The sequence below is a fragment of the Crocodylus porosus genome, unplaced genomic scaffold, assembly GCF_001723895.1.
Source record: "Crocodylus porosus isolate Cpor-Errol unplaced genomic scaffold, CroPor_comp1, whole genome shotgun sequence".
In the NCBI taxonomy this organism is placed as follows: Eukaryota; Metazoa; Chordata; order Crocodylia; family Crocodylidae; genus Crocodylus; species Crocodylus porosus.
The window spans coordinates 61,923,932-61,944,580 of record NW_017728907.1 but is presented as its reverse complement, the minus strand read 5'-3'; the positions used below and the strand labels follow the sequence as shown (position 1 = coordinate 61,944,580).

Sequence of the window (20,649 nt, the reverse complement as noted above, 5' to 3'; positions counted from 1 at the left end):
GTGCCAGAGAAACTTGTTATATTAACTCTTAATGTACTAAAAACCATTCTGACAGAGCTTTATTTTGCAAAAAAGCAAAATACCTGATATTTGAGCATGTCCACATTGTAATATGTAGCTTGTGGTTTCTGCTCAGACACTTTCTTTAGATGAGTCATCAGATTTGGCATGTTTACCCAGAATTCCTTTGTATTGGCATCAGTCTGTGTACTGTCACTACAGAAAGGGGAGACAATTAGCTCTTTTCATAAATAGAAGCATAAACTGATGTGATCAAAGAAAGTAAGATTTAGTATATACAGTAATATAATGAGGCTTAGTTCTCCATTTACAAAAAAAAAAAATCCAAATCACTTTTACTAGTTCAAGAAACCTTGATGTTTACTTCAAGTGCTATTATCTCCATGGATGTACAAAGCACTGGCCAGTGAGGCACAGTGTGAACAACTTCTGTTAAGAACTTACTATCCACTTCCCCTAGAAACCTTTAGTGCCAGCCAGCATTGCTGCATTGCCAACTGTGGGCCTGAAGGTAACACTTTCAAAAGTGTCTAAGAGACATGGACTCCAAAGTCTTATTTTCAAAAATAACCCAAGCAGTTAGGAACTCATCTTAGTGTAAATCTGCAAGCCATTTGGTCATCTAAAGATGCAGATAGGCACTTCTGAATACCCCACAAAATGCCCAGACACCCAAGCACTTAACTACTGTAGAATCTAGGTTGAACTCTTTCCTCCAAGTCATCTTTACAGAAGCATTTCTAAGTCTCTAAAAAGTGTATTTAAAATCATATTTACCAGCAGAGAAGTTGAGGATTTGGCAGGACATGTTCTAACCTGTTGTAATTTATCACACGAAAAGTTAGAACAGATGGAGCTGGATTATTGGCAAAATGTCTGGTAATTCCCGCAGGAAATGACAGCACCATTTCTCCAGTTATCTTCACTATGCATCTTCAAAATAAAAGGAGATAAGGGGGGCAAAGAAAGAAAGCAGTTCAAAATATAGCTCAGGAGATTCATCTGAATCAAGTCAGGCATGATGGAGAAGTGACATTTCATTTCTTGCCTATTATAAGGGAAAGCAAATCTACTTGTTCCTAAAACAGAATTAGCCTAAATGTAGAAAACTGTTGGTATTTGGGCAACAAATAGAAAACATGATCTTTGTATGAATGCCTCTGGATTTACTTTTGGAAAGCAGTTGTCATTTCAATAGTAGTATTGACAAACCTAACTGTCCAGTTGCTACAGTTCAATACAATTCTGGCCAGGGCAGTCCCAACTACCCTGCATCCAAGATAATTAGAAATTTTTCATTTGCATTTTTCCTGCAGTTTCTCACTCTGGTGATAGCTGCTACTATCTTGTGGATGCAGAAGCAGGTTTTCTTCTAGCTTCTCCCTGATCCCCTTGTACTGCCTCTGCTTGTTGAAGAAGTAAGGGAGAGTAGAAGCAAGGGCAGTCACTAACACCCTTCCTATCGGCAGCTTCAGCTTAGCTTCTTCTAATGGATCATGGAGTAAAAGGAAAGAGCTTAGGGCAAAAAGTTCCCCACCCCACTGACACATGAACAGGCAACCTCACAAGGCAAGGGAAAGTGTAGCTAGGACCCCAAAATCAGTTCTGGACCAGAAGAGAGGGGAGAAGGAGAGACAAAAGAATGGCTTCCCTGGAAAAAAGGGAAAAGAAAAAAAGGGAACAAAAACATAAAAAGGAGGTTGGAAGAATCTCATCCCTCTCCCCAGCAGACACCAGGAGGATTAGGCCTGCTGGTCATTTCCACTCAAAGAGGGATTGGTTAGGATTTCCTCCTTAAAAGGACCAGGCTTCCTCCACAACTATGACATATGGGGAGCTGACAGCCATCTGAGGAGAGGCCACAACATCCACCATAAATTCAAGCTGACATCTCAGTTGCAAGATGCCTGGTCCCCAAAGGGACCTTTGGGGTCCCTTTCATCGATGATTTTTTGTTCTTTTGAAATGTTACATTTGTTATGGCAGTACTTCACCATAACTGAATGTTAAGGCAAGTTCCTAATACATTACAACAGAGAAAAAATATTTGTCTGTGTCTTTGTATTTGGGCAACTGACAGTAAGGGGTCCTAACTTTCAACAGAGCTGAAGAAACAGCCCTGGAAAACTACATTGGCCTCAATAATAATGCAATCCAAATGTAGTGAATGTCCAAAATGCAGGAATAGTCACTCTGAGAAATACTGTCAATATAAGAAAGCATGTTTATTGGCAGCCAGAGTGTTAGGGGGTGGGGGGAAGTCACGGAGAAAACTTGCTGAAGAAAAATATCCAATTGTCACACCATGTCTGAGCTTTATGCTTTCCAGTCAGTGCTTTCTGGTGCCACATTTGTATATTCACATATATAATCAGATTATACAATGTGCTCCTGCTTCCGCTAGGGTTGATGCCCATGCTGACAAAATTTATGCCAGCATCAACATACTGAATAATAAAGCTGTAGGTTGCAGTATTTCAGTACTGCTAGAAGAGCCCAGTTCCATCAAACAGGGAGCCATGGGTGGAGTATACTCTGGACACAACCTGTAGACCAGTTGGAAACCCCAGGACTGATTTTTGCCACTTGCATTTCCTTTTTCTAGTAATGTTGTCAGTGATCACATTCTTTTTCGGTCAAGGCTGACCCATGAACAGCAACACAGAAGGAGAACACACAGCCTAGTATGAAAGCAGTAGTAACAACTTATTTTCAAGACCAGAAGCGTCACTTCAGAATACAAAATCTCCAAACTACAATCCTATATCATTTTAAGATCTTCAGCCTTTCTATATTAATAACATGCAGTAAAATGATTAGTATCAATGCACTGGAATATAGCTCAGCTCACAGACTATTTCTGAGTAATGTACCAAAGTTATATTGTGAATATAACTGGAAGAGATTCACAGCAGAGAAAAGCTACAGTGGAACATTAATGCAATGTTTTGGGCTGCAGATTTTAATATCATCACACTGAAACATTCAGGTATGTAATCTTACCAGTAGAAAGCAGCCATAAAGCTGCCTTACAGGGGACAGCCAGGAATGCAGTGTGCTTTGTTTGTTCCAGGCCATCCATTGGTTCCATAGCATGCTTAAGCTGCACTATCTTACACCATAGGTAGTTTCAGTCCCTAGCCAGGCTAGAATAGCCTCACATCAGTCTCAGCTACACTGGTGCCTGACTTAGAGGTAAAAATGTAGCTCACTTCAGATATACAGGTGCACAGGTGAATCTAGGGCTTAAAATATAGAAGGACATGAGCAATGAGAATGGCATTACAGGGGAGGCTGCAGGCAGAGTGCACTGTGGTAGCAGCTACCAGAGACCGAGTCCCCAAAGCAGGTACATCTCTCCCACCCCTCACCTCTCCATTCTCCTCGGAGCACTCCACCATTCAGCAGCACCTCACCTTCCTTTCCATCCTCCTGCCCCATCCAGAGGGGTTGATCTGGGCATAAGGAGGGGGTACTGTCCCCAGTTGACCTGGGGGAGGAGGAGAACTTAGGCGCACTCCTCCTAGAGTCTGCCAGATGCAACTGTACAGAATGCTGGGCTCAGCAGGGGACAGTGGCACTGGCAGGTGAGTCCCTGTTCCCCCTGCCTTTTTCATCTACTTGGTCACCCCAGGAATTCCCTCACCAGCCTGGGGCTCCAGCTATGCCTTGGACTTTGCAGGGGACCTACAGATGCCTGTGGCTGCAGGATACTGGAGCCAGCTGGTGAACTACACTGTTGAAGGAGGATGTGACCATACCCAGCACAGCCCGTTGATCTACCCCTGCATGTGTATGATGCAGAGAAATTGTTTTGGGTACTGCACAAGATCACTGAATGCATAGACCTTTTCTCTCCAATCGGTGACAAAGGGGTCTCAGGATACTCTGGCAAGGAGATGGCCCCAGATATACCAACATGACTCATGTTTACATGCAGTTTTGATGTGTAAACTGATATTTAGTGCCATAAACTTCTGACTATTAGCTACAGGCTGAGAGATGCTGAGCAGTGTCCAGTGGATACTGGACTGGAAGTCAGGAAGCTGGGCTACTGAGCTACTTTCCCTCTCTATGCCTTGGCTTTGACATTTGTAAAATGAGAACGATGAGACTTAACATCTTTTACAAAGGAAGACAAGTTCCAGGGATGAAGGTTTCTACACAGGAGCTAAGCATTCTTGTTCAAACACAGAAGAGCTTCTCTAAGGACTCTAAAGGGTTTTTAGGAATATGAGGGCTGAGTTGAAACAAAAATCAGTAACTACCGAGTAAAGCTTACAGTATAGCCCTTTTTCCCCTTTCTCACACGGACCTATAATACAATAACATTTTCTCTGCATATCTGTACAAATCAGCCATAGGCACCAAAGGTAGTCCTTATATTTGCAACCATTTATTTCTCTGTAGTTGTCTGTGATGCAGGAAATAGAGGCGAAGTCAGTTCTGGTATGTGCATAGCCCTGAAAAACAGTCGTGCAAATCCAGCCTAAACTGGAACAGAATTTAGCCCCAGGTACTCCCAGATGAAAAATACACCTGTGTTAGAAGCTAGTAGAGCTACCCTAGTTAGCATGAAGTCAGACTTTCAAAAAGGATTATCCAGAAAGCAGGGAAGGTGAGAAATATACATGCAATCTGCAGTCTATAATATATACACACATACAGGTATATATTACATATTACACACACACACACACACACACACACACACACACACACACAATATGTATATATATGCAATATATACCAATGTATATTATATTCCTCCCCTTCTAAAACTTAAAGACCTTTTTTGGTTTCTCTATGTCACTATGCTTAAATTCCTTGATTACCAGATGCAGCTTTCAAATAAAAATAATTTTCAGAAGGCAACAGGTAGACCCTGCCATATTCGAGGAACAGAGGTTCATATTAGTGTAGGTATGGAAAAAACAGACATTTTTTCTAGTATTTGCAAATCAAAGTTCTTACAAGAGGATTGTGCATCTCTGCGCATTTTAGCTGTGCATCTCTAACTTATGAATATCCCTTAATGGGATATTAATAGGAAACATTATTTCCTATTTATAGGAGGCATTTTTTATAATTAGGATTGCAAATTAATGGAGATGAATACATATGAATAGATTAAAAAACTCATCCATATAATTTATACTATTAAGAGAACTTAAAGAAGCTTCCCATTTATCTCTTTTGCATTAAACTCTTTCTAAGCAAAATCCTGAAAATGCTTTATGTGGATTAAAGAGGTCACCAATAAACATGCTTATTTAGAAGCTGTCTTAAACTGTTACAGAACAGTTAGATACATTACATAAACTGTATTTGTTAAACAACTGAAGGATTGGGACTTTTCAACAATTCCAATGAAGCTACAATACTGTCAGAACAACAGAAAGGACTTTCTTAAAATGAAAAGCAGCAGCCATACATGGACCAGCAGAAAGCTGCTGCATTACCTCTGGCTATTATGTTTTGTGGAGTATTTGTTTACCCATACAAGTGATCAAAGCAGCAAGCTCAGACTGCCACTACCAGTACTATTCACCAGCTTTCCATCCTGGCAACCACCACGTAGTGAGATCCAGGAGCCTGCAATCGCTGATAATTTCCTTGATCTTCAAAGATGTTTTTATGGTACCAGATGAAATGAGAGAACACCATGATGTCACTGACTCCATGGCCAGTGCAACTGCTGAGCAATTCTTGAGATGTGAATCCAGTGTTCCCATCATCTCCCACCACCAGCATGTAGCTTACATCTTTTCCAATTTCATTCCCCCCCCCCTTTTCTTTTTCTGTCTAACACTCTAGTTTCTTCCTAGGACAAGAGAGGCTAATTATAAAAAAATCCTTAGCAGTCTGATTGTAACACATGGCTGCCTGGACATAGTGGTTAATGAGGTTGTGTGCCATGTGTTTTGCTTGTAGTATTCCAGAAACTAAACTGCAAGCGTTGGAGAGAGAAGTTACAGTTTACTAACTTTTTTGATTCTTTCTTTTCTTCTTCTCACTTTGCATTTGATTTGCATTTCCAGAAACAAACAGAACCAGACTAACTGCAGGACCCACGAGCTCCCAGCTGGACTGACTCTTTAGCCTGTTAAGGAATGGCAGTTGATGCTACACAAAAGCTTTTTGCTTTGAAAAAGCATCCGCCAAACATTCCCAAACTTCTTTCTAGTGCGCCACTGCTCAAGTGCTTGGCAGAGACAGAAACAGACATAAGGCTGAATGAGAAGCTGAAGAGGGACAACAGTCAATGCTGTGACTGGAAAAATCGAAACGAATTTTCTGCTCCACCGTTCTAAATTCCAACTAGCCTTTTATTGGGACGAGAAATGATCTCCCAAACTTAAGAAAAATTGTGCGCTACATTTAGGGAAATTAAAGCAACAGAAGTAATATCTCATGGTATGGACAATAACAAGAATCACAGAAAAGTAGGGCTTAGAGGGACCTCTGGAGGTCATCTTTTCCAACCCCCTGCTCAAGGCAGGAATATGCTTGACTAAAGCATCTTAGTCAAGTATCTAACTTGCCATTAAAAATTTCTAAGGATGGAGAGTCCAGAACCTCTCTGGGTAGCCTGTTCCAATGTGTCATCACCCTCAAAGTGAGAAAGTTGCTTCTAATACCAAACGTAAATTTCTATTGTCTCAATTTACACATGATGCTGGATGTTCATATAGGTCACTAAGTCCTTAAGGACCCCTAGAAATAGTGGGTTAATAAAATACTCAATTTGAACTTGAAGATGGATTGTTCCACTATGTATGGCTACCTACTTGTTAGGGTCTGCTCCTTTGAAGTATGCATTAACCGTTTCTGTGAATGCTGCTGCTACAGGGAGAGTGTCCTGTGCCCCCATCGTTAAAGGACTGGGTCCCCTAGAAGAGCCTGCAACAGAGGAAAAAAAACTTCCACTCATTACATACACACAGGAACACTGTAGCTGCTCAAACCAACACCACCATGGGTGGGGGAATAAATAGTCATTTACTGATAATTACAGGTGAAATCTGGTGTTTTCCTTTTATTTATGAGCACTAACTCCCCCGCCACCCTTGGACTTCAGAATAGCATTTAATACATCTACTCTCTAAGCAACTGAACTAGCTTAATATTCTTCTACTCTAAACAGCATATTAAACATACAGGAAGATACCAGAAGTTGCACATATCTGTAGGAACTTTGACGCGTTTTGAATAAGGCAGTCTTTGCATGACAGTTTGTGCAGTACACTTCTGGGTCCCCAGAAGGAAGGCTGGGTAGTTTCCTCTGTTCTTCTTTTGCCAGTCTATCCACATACACAGTAAAACATTTGCCATCAGTTTGCATTGATGATCCTTTTTGTTTCATGTCTGCTGGGAAACACAAACTTATGCATCCATTCCCAAGACGAGATTGGTTCTGCAGCTCTTGCCTCTCCCCACCAACACCTGACAGTAGCCCTCTCTGTGGGTGTTTTGCACGCTGCAGTCTGCCATTCTTCCCTTCTTAGATAGCAGATAATTGTGGCTTAGTTAATTGTTGCTCCAGACCTAATGCTGCATCCCTGTCTGAAGTGGGGATTTGTACAGAGAGCAATTGCCTGCCCAGCTGCAGCAGGTTCTCATGGCCAATACAGAGAAGGGGCAGTACAGAGGGACACGCGTCAGAAAATCTGGCACCTCTCTTCCTTTTGGATCTTGAAATACCTGAAGTGAGCGGTGCTTGGGACTACATGAAAGGAACTTTGAAAAAGCGAACTTTAAGCACGTGCAAGCACTGAAAAGGGAGACATTTAGCCACCTACTTTAGTTCTTTGCAGAATTAGGACCACTGAGGATCACTTCTGGGAGTATCAAGACCTCTCCTTCCTCCCTATACAGGCAACGCCATGGAAGCATACAGTTTTCCCCTAAGTGATTTGTGAACCCTTCAGCATGACTAGCCTGGTTACAAGCAAGCCTACGATATTTTATGGTTTCAGGTGAAAACAATGACAGGCTATGAATTTTAAGTGAAACTCAGGGACACTAATCCACAGCAACTAATTTAGGGGTTAGACATGAGATTAAGTAGAGAGGATCAGCAATTGAAGAGCATGGCATTTGCTCTAGTAGTGCTTTGCAAGTCCTGAAATGATGTTTTATGCAATAGTCATAGTGCACATCTATGCCAGCACTGAAATAAATTAACTTCCTATTTGCAACCATTATTTTTTTTCTTTCCTAGCAACAAACGTGTTTCTCTGAAAGGAATCCCATCTCAGCATGAAAGAAATAAGACTAAAAGTGCAACAAAGACATGTTGGAAGAATAGACAACCACTGGATTTGCATGGAAATCAAATATGGGCATGTGGGAGATTTATATACTATATTTCAAATGCAGACAACTAATGAGGTGCCTTCTTTAATGAAAACAAGAACAGAAAGAATCTCTCCAGCACATTTGCTTTGTGCATCAAGTATTGTTTTGGCAAAGACCTAGCTTCTCCCTTAAGAGAAGTTTGAACAGATTAGAATGACATTAATTAGTAGGCATTTACCACTACATGATGTGATTTGATACAATATGGATTAATGCCCCATCCCCCCTCATTCACCATCTCGGAATCCAAATGCACATTCAGCCCATCAATCCATATGATAGAATGTACAAATCAATAGGATGCTCTACAGCTAAGAACAGGGCAGGCCTCAGCTTCAAAAGTAGCACGCAGACAATTCCCATTAACTTCAGTGTGAATTAAAGGCGTTCATCACAGCTTTTGAAAGAAGGCAAGGTTTCTATAGCTAGAGCCAGAAAGTGAATTCTCCATTCTGCTCTTCCGGACCTTTTTAAATATCTCTCAGGAACAATCAATATACATAGCTTTAAAAGAAAAGACTATGTTTTAACATTTTTTTAAACAAGCTTATAGGATTTTATTTTCTAGGGCACTTGCTAAGCTGCTGTGATTTGCTAACACTATTCAGTGTACTTGAACTTCCAAAGCCTCAATGCAATAAAGATTTAAAAATGTGTCATTCATCTATCCGCTGCCAGTGTAAATCTAGCAGGAAATCCCTGGATGATTTTCATCCAGAGGTAACATACTGAACAACCAGAGCTACAGCAATCAGAAGACTAAGAAAAACACACAGCACTGCCTTGAAACAGTGTAATGTGAAGACAAGTGCCTTTTTGCTGCAGAAATGAAGCACCATCCAAAGAAGGGACATTGGTCCTTAATGCTGCATATTAACTTAAATTTCAGAGAAAGAGAGAAATAGGAATAGTAGGGGAAATCTGGAACAGAAATGGGCAATTTCAGGCCTCTTCCCCCTACACCCAAAGGTGCTTTGATATCTACCTCTCATCCAGGGCCCGTTACAGAAATTACACTTTTACCAGTATAAGAGATCATGAACTGGTCTCTACCCATAACAGAACAGGAGTTTGGCACATATAGACTAGTTTAAAAATGGGGAAACAATCTAAGATTGGCCCTCCCCACCACCCTGCCTATGTTTTGCTTGCTACTCATCTAAACTATGCTGCTTACCGAAAACTATGCAACTTAGATCAGTTCCACTTGGGGCTTTTTGAATGTCTGTACTTGGTCCAGAGAACTAAGAACGCAGAGTGTGCAGGCACCACATGTACAGAACAAAGAAGCTTTGTGCTGGTGGATTCGCTAACCACTCTCCAACTTGCCTCAAGTCTCTTTTCTGATTTTAGAATGCATAGGCACCTATACGCATACTTCGAGGCTGATTTGATGCACTGTAATTACAGCACGCCAGAGGAGACTCAGTTGAGTCTGCTGGGGCATGGTAATTACTGCGCTCCAGCAGACTCCAGCATCATGTGCATCAATGTCCCTGCATTGATAAATGGCGGCGGGGTGCTTTAACTAAAACTTATCAAATGAGCTTTAGTTAAAGCGCCCCTGCCACCATTTTTCAGTATGGGGACACTGATACACATGACGTTCCAGGTGCTGTACTTAGAGTGGCTCTTGGAGCCACTATAATTAAAGTATCCCCCCCACCCCCTGCTGCCACCCAGTAAAAAAAATAACCAGGAAAAGCAAACATGTTAACTTCACTGGGAAAGAGCTGAAGTGATCAAACGTGTTTGTAAGGCTGAATGCCCTGAATCACTGAATATGGTCAAGCAAGGAATACACTATAATACTTGTGTGGTATTTCTGTTCCATTGATATAGAAAAGGGTCTGCTGTAACTTTTTTTGAAGAGAAGATATGCAACAGGTTTAGAAGGATGCATCTACGTGCATCTATGTGTTTCTAAAATATTCACCACAGCATCTAGTCTAGCATCTCTACAAACAAGTAACACATTTATGCTCCAGTTTTGCCTTTTGTGGCCGGGTTTTCACACTTTTGTCAGACAACTTAGTGTTTAAACCTATTTTACACCCGCCTCTCCCCCTGCTTAAGTCAAAATCTCTTCTAGACAAACATAATTGTCCAATATCAACTGTAACAGTAAAATACAGATATTCTTGTAGCATTAAAGAAAATCATGCTTTTCAATACTAAACATCTCAACTGTCACACTCACATACTACCTAAGGAATAAGTAACCAAAATACTCTGGAGAACTCAAACATCAATTTCCCAATGGGCATGTCTACACATGCAATTAATATGCCTGAAATTTCTGTGTAGAAAATTCAGGTGCATTAAACTGCACCCCCACATGCATCTGGATGTGTGCCCATCAGAAGCAAATTTGCTCAGTTCAGTGCTGCTTTGCCTCCCTGCAGCAGCCAGGGGGAGCTCTAGTCTCCCCTGGGCGCCAGCTCTCCCTGGCAGGCGTCATGGGGGCTGGTCCCAATCTTTGTGGGATAGAAGAGAGCTGTCCCAGCTGCCGGGCAGCTGCCTCCCAGCCACATGAAGATGGAGACCCATCCGGATGTCCATGGGGCAGGGAGAGCTGTACCAGCTGTTGGGCAGCTGCCTCCCTGCACTGCGAAGATTGGGATGGGTCCCAATCTTCATGTGGCTGGCAGACAGCATCCCACTGAGCTGGGACAGCTCTGCCTGGCCCCTGTAGCCCCTGCTGCCTAGGCCAACCAGAAGCGATGTGCTCCCGCTCAGTGTCAACATGTGCACTTCAGTGCACAAGTTTAATGTGTTGATTTCTAGTACCTGTATTTACAGGTACTGGAAAATGGCACATTAGACTAATCTACTGTGCAGTAATTGCTGTACACAGGTAGACTGACACTTTACTGTGCATTAGATTAGTCAATACACAGTAAAGCATCTTGTGTAAATGCACCCACTGTTACCTACTGCTTATTGTATGAGAGATTCTCATTATTCTGCTTGAAGGCAAAGAGTTAAATTAAAGGATGAAAGTAAAAAACTTTCATTTTATTTATATCACATCAAATGTATTAGGCACTTTTACAGGTAACAAGCAGTCCAGATAACTGTCCCAAGAAGCTTCCCAATTCATCAGGGAACGGACAGATAGAAGCTAGGAGGAGAGTCTAGCACATATTGAGAGTCTGTCATTTTTATTAACCACCTCCTAATCAATATTACCCAACCGTATCTATCTATTGTCATGTCTTAGATTTATGAGCTTTGGGACAAAGCTTCTGTTCTGACCCTAGCACAAGAGGATTCTAGATCATGACTGGAGCTTCTAGGCATTATGGTAATATACAGGAATAATACATATTTGTAGATGAGTAGGGCGTGTAAATCTCCTAATATGTTTTTAACTGCTAATTTCCAACCCCCCCGCTGGTATAACAATGTAAGCATCAAAAACTGTCTCTCTTATATCTGAGACAAAGAAAACTATGGATACGAACCAGTGGTCTGTCTATTCATTAATTTATGAAACCAAAGGTCTACAGGGAACGTCTCAGATGCCTGGATGACCTTTTTTGAGTGCTAGGATTTTCCTTTGAATTTCTAATGTAGCCTAAAAATGTGTAAAAATTAATGTAGCCAGACATCTCCTCCTTTGCTGTACATCTTAAGACTCAAGAGAGTAGATTATTTCAGCAAAGGTCTGGAATAAATTATGTTAAATAAATTAACACCAGATTGACTGGTTTCAGACTAGAGGGCAGGCAGAATACACATTTGGATAATTTCCCCACTTTCTGTTAACAACATACACAAGCTTCTTGAAAGATACATTGCTATGAACATACACACACACATGCTTTGCCCTGGTTTTCAGCCCAAGAAATGAACATTTTATATTAGATAAGAAAAACAAGTATATTTAAAGCTTAATGAAAGATGATTAGTAGTTCCTCAAGTACATTGGTCCAGACTTTAGAGATCTGTCACAAATGAGCTTTACACCTAAAATAAAAATCCCCGGTCTTGTCCACCATGACAAGCCAATTCAGTCATAAAACAAGCACACAAACACAGCCAAAAAAGGTTTCCTTCCAAAATATGTAATGATACACTGAACTAGAATGTTTATATCAGTGCAAAATGTGTTCATGGCTGTGACAACGTGATAACTAGCCATGAAAGCTGGCATGAACAATTAATGCAGAAAACAATCACTCTGCAGATTAAGTCCTCTTACACTCGCACACAACCAATATCCCTCTTGCTCCTTCATGCTAAATTCCAGGCTACCTTATTCTACTTTGTTCTGAAAAAGGAAATATTCCTAGTTCATTCCATATTCAATGGGTTATCAGCCCTCCATGCATAAGCAAGACCACTGATACCAAACTAGACCTCAATTGCCCCAAAGCCATCTCTGCAGTTCAGTTAGATCAGGAGAGAAGTAAATATGTAGGATATGTAGGTAATGCTGTTCAAGTTGTGACTGGAACCTTAACTCTTCACCAGTAACTACCACAGGGTGTTTGTAGATGACACTTTAAAGCAGACTAAATGCCTTTTGCACCACTTTAATGGCATTGATATTTGCACATTCAGCAGCATATTGCATGTTAATTCCAGCCGCTGGAGAGTTTTAGTTCCCTACCCTACAGCTGCAGAGGGAAGCACCAGGCTCCGTGCAGCTCAGGGGCTGTGCAGGCAGCCCGGCAGCAGCCCTGGGAAGGCAGGCTCCACAAAAGGAAGGAAAAAAAAAGTGGCAAGCCTGATCCTTTATTTTTTTTCCCCCAGAGCCCGCTTGCCTCCTGAGCTGCATGGGGGCTCAGTTCTTTCCTCCACAGCTGCGGTGCCCCCGGGAACTGCCCAAGCCAGGTGCCTGTGGGTGGGTGATGCTGCCGTGGAGGGAAGCACTGACCTCCCCATATTGCCAGCAGCTTGCTCTCGCCTCTCTGCAGCTGGAGGAGCAGGTAGGGATCAGGCTCCAATATGGGTTTTCATGACACAGGAGTTTACTTAGCCCTAAACTGAAGCGGTGTTTTTCTGTGATGATCTGAGCATATGCATTTGCTTTCATGAATGTTTATGGGAAAAGAAAACCCAAGAAAAGGAATACTGAATTGTAAAAATGCGTATTAAAGTTATACCCATTTAATCAATGCTGTCCTCTGTCCAATCAAAATTATCCAAAACAATTAACTGACCCTTACACCTAACGTCTTGCCGTCAAAAACTTATAAATCAAACCAAGTCAGTTCCAGGGACTCTGTGACCATCGGGGCACCTTAGGGCATCGATACGTAAGTGCGGAGGATACTCCAATGTGCTGAAATTCCAGAACATCAGAGCAGACTCTGCTCCATCTCATGTATCAGCATCCCTGTGCTTAAAAATGGTGGTGGGGATGCTTGAACTAAAGTTTGTTGAATGAGTTTTAGTTCAAATGCCTCCACCATCATTTTTAAACATGGGGACACTGATACAGGAGATGTGGTGGCACTTTAATTAGAGCCACTCTAATTAAAGCACCACCACCCCCGCACCCTGGAGCACATGTAAAAATGTCCTTGGATGATATAACAACTAGGGCTGTATGAAGCTTCAGTCCCTGATTCGATCTGGCGGAGATTGAGCCCGATTTAGTAGCCAAATCTCCAAATCTGAATCAAATCAGGAGACCCTTTAATCTCTCTGAATTGAACTGGAACCCTCCAAATCGATTCAGAAAGATTTGGACATAGACACAGCTTTAAATGTTTTTTCTACATACCTCAAGGTAGCAAGCAGCTCATCAATGCTGTGATGTGGTGGGGCAGATGGAGCATCCCACACAAGTGTGTAGGGAGGGGGTCCCCAGAGTGTTCAGCAGCAGACATGGCAGTGGACCAGAAGCACGTCCAGTCCACTTCCAGTTCCACCGGGAAGTGCACCAGGAGAGCCCTCCCTTTTACTGCCCCACCTCAGCTACTGGTGCCTGATGGGTCTGGGGGGGCAGCTGGGGTCCTTCCACAGCCAATTTCCAAGCTGGGGGTCACAGAGGGGGGGCCCAGTGTGCTCCCCAGCAGACCTGGAAGTGGACCGGAAATACTTCTGGGTTCACCACTGGGTTTGCCGCTGAGCACGCAGGGGGCTCCCCTACACTCCTGTGGGATGCTCCATCCACCCCAGCATTGCAGCATTCACTAGCTGTGCCTGGTACCTCGAGGTATGTAGAAAAAACATTTAAAGCTGTGTCTATGGCCGAATCACAGATTCTCTGAATCGGCATCGAATCTTCATATTTGGATTCAGCTGAATTGAATTGGGGACAGTGATCCAAATCAACAAATTGAATCACCAAATCTGAATCCAATATGGCCCATTTCACACACCCCTAGTAACAACCTTCTTAAGTTAGTTGAGTTGCTTTGCCTTGTTGATTCTTTGAGCAGATTGACGTGGCAGCACCCATCTCCTCTCCAGGTATATGATATAAATAATCTGAATATATTTAAGAAACTTAAGAATTGTTACTCATTACCAGAGGCAGAGTATCACTGTAAAATTGAGGCCTGGAATGAGGACACCAAGTGCAGGGGTATGATCCAGGGTTTTAGTTTGCTGAAGACCAAATTCAGATCAAGACCACAGGTTAGATATTAGAACATCCCCCAAAATTTGGGAAATATACATTAACAAAATTTTTGTTTGGGGAAGCTCTATTCATTATCAATTCCTTATGAGCACAGGAGATCACCTACTCATTATTCTGCATAGGGCTCTGTGATTTTTCAGTTGGACTCCATTGCTGAAAAATCAAAAGCAATTTTGATTGTGATTGAGCTGAATTGAAAATGTGGTGGTTTTACTCAAACTATAACCCCCCACAAAAAACATTAGTTTAATTTAATATGAAATATTAAATTTGACCTGAAACAGAATGTAAGAAACAAGTGAAAAAATATGATGGACTAGACTGACAAAACCAGAGGAGAAAAGCATATGCAACTGGTGGGGGGGGAGGGGGGAACATGCCCCCTCTGAGATTGGTCGCTGCTGCCAGCTTCTGCACGCAGTTGCCACTCACTTCCCCTTCCCCTGCCCTCGCCTTCTGCCATTTGCTGCTGCTGCCAATGCTGCTGCCCACAAACTGTGCCCCCACCAGTCTCAGAAGGCACCAGTCACCCATGCAGAAAGCTGGTGGCAAGTGATATATCCTTTTTTCATCCATTAGTACAGAGCTGACAGTACTCAGGCAAAATGGAGACTTGTTCAGTTCCTTCCTATACTTGAGGGGCTTGACACCACATTACCCAAGCCATGGCGGAGAATGCCCTAATCACCCTACTATGGGGTTTTCCAGGGCTGCATGCTCCCCTCTTTTCTGTTGAAGCTGTTCCACTTTGCATACACAGTTACATTTTCCCTGAAGCAGGGATTCCTACCAAGGCATCCCACTTCATAGGCTGGAGAGTCGCTCACTCTGACACACACTGTCTCAATGACCATTCAATTCTTCTATAAAGCAGAACAGCTTTAGTAGGAGAGATTCAGCACATTCCCTTCCAGAACAACCTATTCCTGGCAGTTTTGTGAATCTAGTACTGTACTAACATCCCCCCCCCAAAGTAAAAACTGATTGGCAAATTCATGAATTGTTTCAGGATGACTGAAGCCACATTTCCCAATACATTTATTACTTGACAAAATATTTTGCCAGGCTTTAATTTGGAAAGCTGACCTCCTGGTCAACCAATCATTGTTGCCTTTGCTCTTTTCAGTGCATTGTGTTCTGTTACCTGTTCCCTCTCCCCTTTTAGCAGCCTGAGTACTGTCCCAGCACACCCTACCTCCTCCCACCCACTGCTTTTATTGTTCCCTGCTTCTGAGGCAGCCAGGGAGGACAAAGTAAAGAACCAACAGCATAACAACAAAACACTTTAATTTTAGGCAACTGTAGGTCCCAGGGGTTTGTGAAGTCTGGATGCTATTACTTTGTTATAAATACGTTTTCATGCATCAACCAGTGGGGAACAATACATTTGTTTCTCAAGTTGACAAAGGAGCTAGGATAAATCATGAGTGCTAACTGAGGAACTCAGCTCAGTGCATGATAAGCAGAACATGACAACAGCAGTACATGTGGGTTTGTGAAATCTGACAGAAAAGGGTGCAAAAACACCCACATTTATACGAACATGAAAACAGATTTGAAAAATCAGCGTCATCAAGCCTCTTCTGAAGCCTGTTGCGGATATCAGATTGGTACAGAGATTCAGACTTAAGCGATAACAAAGAAATCATCCTGCTAGGTAGGGATATAATTGTCTCACTGGATCTAGTCCAGTTCCTTCAGAGGTTAAATAGGGTGCATGTATTTACTCACTCAATTGTGTATGGAAGCCTGAAAATGGGAGATAACATTCCAATCAGAATGATCTTGATGGGAAAAAAGAACTAAACTCATTTAGCATCTGAGGTACAAAGGAGACTGTAGTTCTCTATGGTGTAATTGTTAAAAATGGCTACCTGATCTAAAATAGGTTGGGATAGGGGAGGGGAGGGGAGGGGAAGCTGTAGGCGCTTGGGGCAAATGGGAGGAGACAAGCAGGGGGGGTAATACAAGCAGGCTCTGGGAGGAGACTGGGGGGGTAACATGGCTTATTGGGGGGCTTGGAGGGGCAAGTAGAACCTGTAGGGGGTTGGTGGGGTCTCAGAGGGTTTGGTAACAGCAGGGGAGCTAGTGGGAACCCCAGAGGCTCTCCCCCTCCTCCTCCCAGGACTGGGGGCTGTGTTTAGCTTCCTGACTTCCTCCAGTGAACCAATTCCCCCTCTCCCCCCGCAACTTACTTCCTTGACTCCCAGCACCAGCAAAGGCTGGTAAAACCAGCACTGGGAGTGGCTTGCAGGATGGGGTGTTTGGTAGGCTCGGGGGTTGGGGCTGGTTTGTCGGGGTGAAGGAAAAGGGGCTGTATATTTGGGGGAGGGTTGAGGGGCTGGGTGTAGAAAAGCACAGCCTGAGGGCTGGAAGCAACAGCTGGATTTTCCCAGCCCTGAGATTGTGCTAGGGACTGTACAGTAGTTCAGTTAGATTGGTCTCCCCAGACCTGATCCAAGTTAGACTGCCTTGGAGGTATAGTTAACTTAGGTCAGATCAGCCATTTTTAGACAGATTTAACCTTCCTGAACTTCTGTACAGTTTGAACTTATATATACCTAACTAGGGATCTAAAGGTGCAGACAAGTGCAGCTCCTGGGTCTAAGTCATGGCTCTTTACAGAAAGTGCCATGAGTTAAACCAATCCTCCTGACCCAACAGACATTAGCTGTTGGGTCAGAAGTGTAAGTGATCGAGGTCCAATATGGAGCTGATCCAGGGAGAGTGGGTGAACCTCTGCAGCCTCTTTCCCTAGCTCTGCCACATTTCTCCCAGCTCCCATTCTGTCTCAGGATGGTAGGGGAAGAAGGCAGGGGAGGGAGGCCCATTCTGGGGTTTCCCCAGCCCCACTAGAATGGAGGGTGGATGGATTGAAGCCCCCCCCCTCAGGATTAGAGCCCCCCACAGCACTACCTGGGCAACCCCCAGAACACCTTACCTCTGCTCCCTTCCCCACTCCCATTCTGAAACCAGCACCAGAAGCAGGGCTGAGCTACATCAGCCAAGTCCTACTCCTGGCACGTGCAGACAGAAGTTAATAAAGGCACTCCATTTTGGATCAACTTCATCTGAACCCTCACATAATGGGATCAGGCCCTTTTAAAGAACTCTGCAGCCATGCACTTGTATTTGGTCATGGCTGTACAGCACCTTCTGGAGCCACATCAGGAGAAAACTGGCACTTCTGATTGCCCCTTAAGTGTAAGGTCCACACCTGGATGAACTAAGTTGGATCAGGTGGTAATTTTTAAAGTGATCTAACCTCAAGGTATTTGTATACTTCAATGTTAGAGGCAATTATCCAGTCATATACTATAATTATTGAGAGTTGCTCTACTCAAATTTCCTATTCAGCATTTGATATTTTCTTGATAACGGTAGAGAACAGTCAGGGCAGTTGGGAGTGTATCCTTATGAGAAGGCTCTGCTCAGAACAGTCAGAAATCAAAAGTGGCTTGGTCCAGCTAAAGACAAGTAAATGAATCTTACAGCATGATATGCATGAAATCATGTTACAAAAACTAAGTGTGTAGGCACGTGTGTGCACATACATGTATGTGTAGGCATGTATATACACCTGGGATTTTGCCTACTTCTCCAAGAGACTGCAGTAATGCTACAGAAATAGGCAAAAAGACAGTTCAGGTATTTCTTTTGCTACGCTAAGACCACATCCAGACAAGCACAGCTGTGCAGTATGTGGAGACACACACCACACATGGAGGCTATCTAGGGGGTCAAAAAACACACTGGAAAAAAAAAGCAGAGCAGTGCATGCAGGGGCAGTGTGTGCCACTTGAAACTGGATCCAGGCCATCTGGATCCATGCTCCAGCTACTGGCCAGGCTCCAAGCATCAGGACTGCCACTGCTGCAGCCCTGGGAGGACCCCTGGTAAGGCTGCTGGGGGCAGCCCAGTGCCAGTCCCAGCCTCTCCTATCCCAGCCAGAATAACCTGCTGTGCACCAGAGGGCATGTGGTACGGGTGTTCCCCAGAGACAGCTAGTGGTGGCATAAGGTAAGCTGCTGTTAGTTGTTCCCAGGGAACCAAGCATCCACGCTTGTGTGAATACTCTTAATTGTCTTATTTTTCCACAGTTATTTTCCAAACAAGATATCCTTTCCTCAGCTGTGAAAGAGAAGAGATTTAGCCTCCAGGTTCTCTGCCCCTATACTCTTTGCCTGCCTAAAGGCACTGAAGAATTCATCAGCTACAGGATATCCCTTAGTGCTGGTTTTCTCACAAAATACCGGGAAACTCTTTTCTCCATTAGGCCTCTGCAAGTCCCTGCAATTGCTTATACATGAGAACTGCCCCATTGAAAAGGTCCTGATTATTTATATGTATAGTTCCCCGCCCCTCACCCAATTGAACCCTTAATGGACAACAATCTTACTAAAATATTTCATTTTAAAATCAAGAGTAGGTTGTCCGGGCTGTGTCTGGATATGAGTTAGGTCTGATGCGAAATCAGAATGAACTTCCATGTTCCACCTCAGCCTTACTCGGCTAGGTCTCACTCAGGGCCAAAATCTCACAAGCAGTTTTCTAAGATTTCAACCAATGTCAATAGAGTGATACAGTTTTTTTCTGAATCTGAGATTTGTCCCATCTTCAAAAATGAAAAACAAACAAATCTCAACATGTCAACTGTCATTTGCGCAAAACATTTTGTATTAGTAGTTTCTCTGGACTTTTGGAAGGCCTTCAACACTGTCTGTCTCTCACCCCATTCGCATTAAAAAACTGGGTGACTGTGGTGTCGACACCTACACAGTCAAATGGGTCACCAACTGGCTGGAGGGCTGCACCCATAGAGCGGTGGTGGATGGGTCATTTTCGACCTGGAGGGATGTGGGCAGTGGGGTCCCACAGGGCTCGGTCCTTGGGCCCGCACCGTTCAACAGGCTACAATCAGACCTAGACAGGTTACAAGGGTGGGCGGATGAGAATAGGATGGGATTCAACACAGACAAGTGCAAGGTGATACACCTAGGGAGGCACAACTGGCACCATACCCACAGGTTGGGGAACTCCCCTCTTGTCAGCACGGAGGTGGAAAATGATCTTAGAGTCATAATTGACTCCAAGATGAACATGGGCCAGCAGTGTGGGGAGGCAGTTAGGAAGGCCAACCGCACCTTGTCATGCATCCACCGATGCATCTCGAGCAGGTCCAAGGAGGTGATCCTCCCCCTCTATGCGGCACTAGTCAGGCCGCAGTTGGAGTACTGCGTCCAGTTCTGGGCACCACACTTCAAGAGGGATGTGGACATCATGGAGAGGGTCCAGAGGAGGGCCACTCACATGATCAGGGGACAGCAGGGCAGGCCCTATGAGGAGAGGCTACAGGACCTGAACCTCCTCAGCCTCCAAAAGAGAAGGCTGAGGGGGGATCTTGTGGCCTGTTATAAACTAGTCAGGGGGGATCAGCAGGCATTGGGGGAGTCACTGCTCCCCCGAGCACCGCCAGGAGCGACCAGAAATAATGGTCACAATCTGGCAGAGGGTGGGTTTAGGTTAGATATCAGGAGGTGCTACTTCACGGTCAGGGCGGCTAGGATATGGAACCAACTTCCAAGAGAAGTGGTGCAGGCTCCTACCCTGGGGGGTTTTAAGAGGAGGTTAGATGAACATCTAGCTGGGGTCATTTGACCCCAGTA

At 43.6% G+C, this 20,649-nt stretch overlaps 1 protein-coding gene across 1 annotated transcript in view; it reads right to left on the bottom strand.

Annotated features, from left to right (window-relative positions):
* SGIP1 (SH3 domain GRB2 like endophilin interacting protein 1) overlaps positions 1 to 20,649 on the bottom strand; it is a 200,262-nt gene that overhangs the window by 7,350 nt on the left and 172,263 nt on the right. Inside the window, exons 19-21 of the mRNA XM_019531590.1 lie at positions 6,813 to 6,924; positions 799 to 954; positions 84 to 216 (exon numbers count right to left, since the gene is read on the bottom strand). Coding sequence (XP_019387135.1) covers positions 84 to 216; positions 799 to 954; positions 6,813 to 6,924 — 401 coding nt within the window. The remainder of the gene's footprint in view (positions 1 to 83; positions 217 to 798; positions 955 to 6,812; positions 6,925 to 20,649) is intronic.